The sequence below is a fragment of the Ammospiza nelsoni genome, chromosome 2, assembly GCF_027579445.1.
Source record: "Ammospiza nelsoni isolate bAmmNel1 chromosome 2, bAmmNel1.pri, whole genome shotgun sequence".
NCBI lineage: Eukaryota > Metazoa > Chordata > Aves > Passeriformes > Passerellidae > Ammospiza > Ammospiza nelsoni.
The window spans coordinates 102,420,645-102,426,961 of record NC_080634.1 but is presented as its reverse complement, the minus strand read 5'-3'; the positions used below and the strand labels follow the sequence as shown (position 1 = coordinate 102,426,961).

The 6,317-nt window shown below is 41.3% G+C and overlaps 1 protein-coding gene across 1 annotated transcript in view; it reads left to right on the top strand.

The window, feature by feature from the left end:
• The first annotated feature begins 338 nt into the window (after positions 1–338).
• VEGFD (vascular endothelial growth factor D) overlaps positions 339–6,317 on the top strand; it is a 30,784-nt gene continuing 24,805 nt past the window's right edge. Inside the window, exon 1 of the mRNA XM_059466955.1 lies at positions 339–1,043. Within this exon, the coding sequence (XP_059322938.1) occupies positions 954–1,043 (90 nt within the window). The 5' untranslated portion in view covers positions 339–953. The remainder of the gene's footprint in view (positions 1,044–6,317) is intronic.

Below are 6,317 nucleotides of genomic sequence, written 5' to 3'. Positions count from 1 at the left end.
AAATACATACCAGAAATGCTGGTTGCAATAAAAAGAGATTTTGTCCTTTTATACTGCAGCTTCATGAGCTTTCTTTTAAAAAAATCAAAATCTTGTTTGTTGTCAGAGTTAGTTCTTAACTTTGCTTTTTAAAATTTTATTCAGAAACTCCTCTGACACATAAGATAGAACACATGAAAGAAAGTCTTTCTCTTTTCTTTTCCCGCCCTCTTTTTTTTTTTTTCTTTCAGAGAAGTAACATAAAATATGTGTGTGGTGTAAGAACGTGTGCTAAAGTTTCATGTTTCAGGTAATCTCCTTTAAAATAATGGCAGTCTAGATTGCATCAGTTAGTTTAAAAACTGCTATGCTATTGGTAGGAAGAAAATGGGATTTGAGCCAAAATTTGCCTGTGTTACTGCCAAAGTCTGTATCAGATTTAAGACACATGCTTCTGCAAGCTTCCATGAAGGTTGTGAAAAAAGTTTTCATACAGAGTTGGATTACAGCTCTCGGCTCCAAGCACTGGCCATTACACTACCATCTTAACAGCCTGCTGTAACACCGAGCACAGAATCGAGCAGATTTCTTACACTTTTGGACCACAGATGGATTTCGAATGTCTCCTTGTGTCCTGATGGAAGATATATTACCTTCATTAACTGGAATCCATACCTGATCGCTCGTGTGTATGTGTACACATACAGATAGATATCTATTTAAAACCTTATCATGATTTTATTTCAAGCGTATCTAAGATCTGCTCTGAGAAATTACATTCTCTAGAGGAACTTACAATTGTTTTGAGCAGCAAAGAGACAGATATTTACTCTCAGATGTTGGAATCCTTTGTGAGTTTATGAGAGAAATTCTGGAAGCTTTTCTGTGTTGGTGGTAGAGAAATGCCTTTGGAAAGAGACACTTCCAGCTGTACAACAACGACTGCGCAGTAACCTGTGGATTTAAACATCAGAATGTACAAACCGTGGGCAACTGTGAATATTTTCATAATTTCTTTTCTACATCTGCTGCAAGGATCTGACTATGAGAATGCTTCTGTGAGGGTAAGTGAACTTTATTTACTGTGATTCTTATTAATACAAATTTACAGAATTAGCTGCATTTAATGTGCAAGGTAGTAGGTTTCTTGCTGTTTTGGTAATGGATTGTTAGTTTTTTGTTTGGTGATGGTTTAGTTGCAGAGATGTTTAGCAGCCATAGAGGAAAATGAATCTACAAAGAATTTAAATCCATATTCTCTGTTTAATATTTTATTACTTTTTTTACTAGTTATTAAGTACTTGTTGTATACTTTGTTCTTGAGTTAAAGTTTTAGTTTCAATCATGGAAAATAAAAGAAACTTCTCAAAAAGCAGCATGAGTCAGAGTATTTAGAATATTTGGTAAATACACTTTTTTTATTTCAGGTATTTATAACTGCAGGAATTAGTATGCTGGCATTGAAATTTTCCCTGTAAGAACACGTGTTCATCAGTTGTTCACTTATGTGTTTGGCAGATATCAGAAAAACATTTTTCTTCATTAGAAAAAGTTATATAGGATTTTAAAATAAATAGCAACTAGTAATAATAGAGCATATTGCCTGGAAATTAACATTTCTTTTGAATATAGTACATGAAAAAAAATTTAAGCTGAACCCTCACCATGAGAGCAGGATTTTTCAGATCTGGCTTTGAGACAATGTGAGAACATCCATGACAATCATTTAGAAAAATCAGAACAAAAACTGGAACAAGTTTCTACACGTGCAGTCTGTCCAAAAATGATTAATTGTGTGTGGTCCAGAGCAAATTCTTTGTTTTTCACTAGCAGAGCAAAACAAGCTAATTTTTTTTTTTTTTTTTTTTTTACTTCAGAAAACCTCCTGCTTGCAAGCAATGACCACACACTATTCTGTGAGCCTGCTGCATGCTGACCTGTGCTTTAGGAAAGAAATGCTAAGTTGTGTGCCTAATTGCAGACTGCTGCTGCCAGCCCAGTAAGTCAGCAGTGCTGAGCAGTGTGTGCCTCGGGATGACTGATGCCTGCTGACTGCTCACAAGCTTTTAATTTACAACCTCAGCAATCAATGCTTTGAAGGCATTAGGACCAGAGTAACAAGCCTTGTTTAATACATTAACTGTGTGCACTGCATGACAAATCACTGGTTTTGTACCTGCAGGAATCACTTCATTTAAAGCAGAACGTGCTTTCTAACACAGAACAGTAACCATTTCATAATTGGCAGGGGTGATAATTCTAGCCACATGTGGGATGCAAGTTTGCTCAGCACAATAGTAAAACCACTAGAAAGCCCTTTCATTGTAAACTTTGAATCCATATCCACTTTGCCTAGACTAAATGCAAGAGCTCTTCTTGCTAGCTTATACTGGCTTACAGTTCATTCTCTGTGACAGGATTGTCCATCCAATATAGGTGCAATTGTGATTATTTTCACTGAAATTTGGTGACCACTGTCAAGCTGCCTGCTTAGCCACAGTCTACTGTTCTTGAAGCAACTCACAGAGAGTTTCCAAGACTATCTTAAAGGAATCTTACAGGTCACACTCAAAAAGGTATCACACTCAAATGCTGTATTTCACTTGCATTGGCTGCTGATTGCCAAAAAGAAAAGACTGCTTGTTCTGGCTCCTTTGGTATAGACAGAGGCTTTTGGCTAAACCATTTGTTTTTCTTTTAATGTTCTACATAGAGTGTTGGCTTTCTGGGCTGTTTTCTCCTGTATGACCTGTGGGCTTCTGTGTGTGTACACATGTGGAAATACACCACAAAATGTGCTTCATTTTACAGTGTTGGATGGCATTGGGTTATGATTATTTTTACCATTTACACCTCAAATTGAATCTGCAGTACACAGAAATGATGTATTGCATTCCCTTACTTACCCTACCTTGTTCTTTCAAAGCTCTTTAAGATAACAGCAACATTGCCTGGATAAAATCCACAAGGTCAGGATGCAGCTAATACACAACTGATGAGACCTAGGAAGGGTTAAGCACCAGCAACCTGCTCTGCCCCATTATATGAATCCAAGTTAGGTGAGCTATGCCCAGGACACCTGACATTTTAAAGCTCTTTATGCTTCAAACCATCAGGGAGTGTCAGTGTGGTATCATGCAAGAGTTTCAGGGGGCTAAGGGTTTAAATACTTTCTTTTCCCCTTCAAATATCCTGATTAAAGGTATGAATGTTAAAAAGCTTATGTACAAGCTGCTGTGATCCAGCATCTCCATGGCAGTTGGCTTTTCCTAACCCCTCAAAAACTCCATCCTCTTCTGAGACATGAATCTCTTTTCCTCACCATGTACATGTATTCCTCGCCTGCCAGACATCTTCCTTCCCCTCTCCATTCCCAACCTGTTCTGCTCCCAGTACTTGGCCTGCGTTCCCTCACCTCCAGGACTCAGGGACTGTTTTCCAATTGGTCTCTTTTTTGTGCTATCCAAGTGTCAACCTCCTTCCCACTTGCTTCCTCCTGGATGGGGACATCTTTCTTCTGCCACAGACCCTCAGGAGTTTTGTCCAAGTTCCTCAGCAACAGCCCTAATGGACACTTTTGTTTTCCAGTCATATCTGACCATGGTTCCCCCTTCCCTTCTCCATCCATAGCTTCCTTCTTTGTCTCTGCGGTTTTAACTGCCCCAGCTTTCCTTTTCCTGACCCATTTCTTGTCCTGATCTCCAAAGATGATCTCAGCCTCCTTGGCCAGGCCTTGCCCTCCTCCATGGGTATTCATTTCCCTCCCTCCCACAGGCAAATCCAGCAGCTCCCTGTCCCTGGATGCCAGATCCCTGTGGCCTGAGGAGGAAGAAGGGAGGTCCTGTGCTCCCAGCCCCATAGGCTGGACCTGCACCCATGGGTGGCCTGCACCCAGGTCCTGCTGTGCTCCTGAATGGAACCAGCACAGGACCCGACTGCTGCAAAGCACTGGGAGGGCTATGTGGACTTTTTTCAAAGATAGCAGTGTACACATCTGAGCAAAAAAAAGGCTCCTCAGGTGTCAAAAAAAATTCACATCTGTGATTCACAGAAGGGAAACAGAAATTTTTTTTCACAGATAAAGGAGGAGCTTCATCCTCCACTGCGGTCACCATTTTGACAGAGAAAGCAAAAAAATATTAAAATAATTTTGAGGCAGATGTCTGGTATGGAAAGTTTCAGCCTGAACATCAAATGTATGCCAGTCAGAAGCACAAGTGGAGCACAGGCTCATGGTGGGAAGCAGTGGGCAGCCTCAGACAGGGGCAGCACATCCTAATCCAGGTGTCCAACAGGACTTGGCCCCAGAGCTGAACTGATGTCAAGGGTGGCCCTTGCCTTCCAGTGGCTTGGTTCAGGATGCCAACCTAATATATAAAGTCCTCATGGAAGAATTAGATTTCCACGTGGGTTTTCTGAAGACTGAGAATTATTTTTATAAGGCTTTTTTTCATCAGGAAATGCTTTGAAAATTCCTATTGAAGTTCTTGTCCCGCCAGTCTCTTACGTTTTGGAACCTCTCAGCTAGCGAACCGCAAATTTCACTGTCTCTCTTTCTGTCTCTCCCCATCAAATTTTTCCTCTCCTAGAGCAGAAACAGACATAAAGTACTTTTTCCAGAATTTTAAAATTAGATGTGAAGAGCTATGTCCTATATTCATCAGAGCTGAGGCAAATTTTTTGCCAAGCAAAGCCAAGGATCCATCAGAGCTGCTTCTGCCTTCCAACACTAAAACTGCCTCTCTAATGGGGCAGCAAGTTTTGATCTTGGAGAATTAAAATCTCATTGCTTTCCTCCTCAATTCCGCTGCTTCACATTATATTAATAAAGCATTGGGGGACAGGCAAGAGAAAGGAAGAACTGTTCCAAGTTAAACAGACTCAGAGGCTTTTCCTTTTGCAGAGGTGTTCTCTCTCTCCATGTTGAACCCTCCTTTGGTTTTGTTAGAGAGAAGCCCACAGTGAACAGGCCTGAGGACTGTCTCTGAGCTACAAAGCGGCTTTCTGATCAAAAGACCAAGGGTGGGCTTAGCTGGGAGGTAAACACGGCTGCTCTCTGCTACTTGCACTCCTTTTCCACAGCTAAATCTTTTCTACTTCTGCACTAAACATTGTTCAAGCCTTCTGTGGTCGCTCTTGCTCAAACAGATCTTCTTCATCTCCTACTGTCCCTGTGAGCTGCACTCTCCAAACACAGCTGGTGCAGAGTCCTTGTCCATTGGGGAGAGGGAAGCAGCACTTCCCCACGCTCCTGAGGCCTGGACCACCTCAGTGGAGAATGCCTTGCCCTTGGGAAGGCATGGAAGTACTGGAGAGCCATCATACCATGCAGAAGAGATCAGGAAGCTCTTTACATCTCCTTTCCTAGAGCCAGCTGCAGTCTGTCTGTCTGTACAACTGAAACAGAGCTCTGTGAGGAAACCTGAGCAGCAGAGCTGGCTGTAAGCTTTTGTCTCTGTAATTACAACTGACACTGGTTATCAGACAGATCTTCACAGCTTTCTACAATCTGCTAGCAAATGTTGCTCAGTTTCTAGAACAGTTAGCTTCTAACAATAGTCTGTGTCATGGGATCTCTTCCTCAAAGGCAACTCCTGAAATTCCAGCGAAGTGCTCAACTGCTAGAAAACGGAACTTGAAATGTCATTGGGAACAATTTCTCTGTTTAAACTGGGCTTTTCATCCTCAAATCCAGCTTCCTTTCAAAGTTAGGAAACACTTCTAAACAAATATTATGAGATTGTGGTTTTCAGAAGTATTTAATTCTCCCAGTTTTTTCTGCTGCTTTTGATTCTCTGTGATTATCATCTCTGATAGGCACAATGAGCCAAAAATGTGCAAAAATTTACTTACAGCATTGCTTCAGAAATGATTGTGCTTTTCCTTCAGAAGGGAGAAGCTAGCAGGGAAGTTGTGAGGAAAGCCAATTTGTTCTGCCTTATCTGCTACTGTCTTGACAAGGTGCACTGAAGGCAAACAGAACAATCCTGTATTGTTTTCATGCCACAGAGCATCCGTCCTTGGCTCTTATCAATTTGGAAAGGCAACTACTAACACACTGCTACTTTATCAAGAACAGCTCTCGCTCATGAGAAAGAACAAAAAAATCCCTCCCAGCTGCTGATCCAATCCAGTCCATCTCAGCTAGGATTTTAATGTCTGAGGACAGAGCAGAGCTTGGAAAAGTACACCAGGCTGTGTAGATTATTCAGATGCAGCATTTGAGAGACCAAATTATCAGCTGTTTGAAATTAAGCACTAATTAAACTTTGCCATCAGTTGCAGCTCACATCTTAAAGTCTGTGGGACCAAGGGGAGGCAAGAAGGCAGGTTCAGAG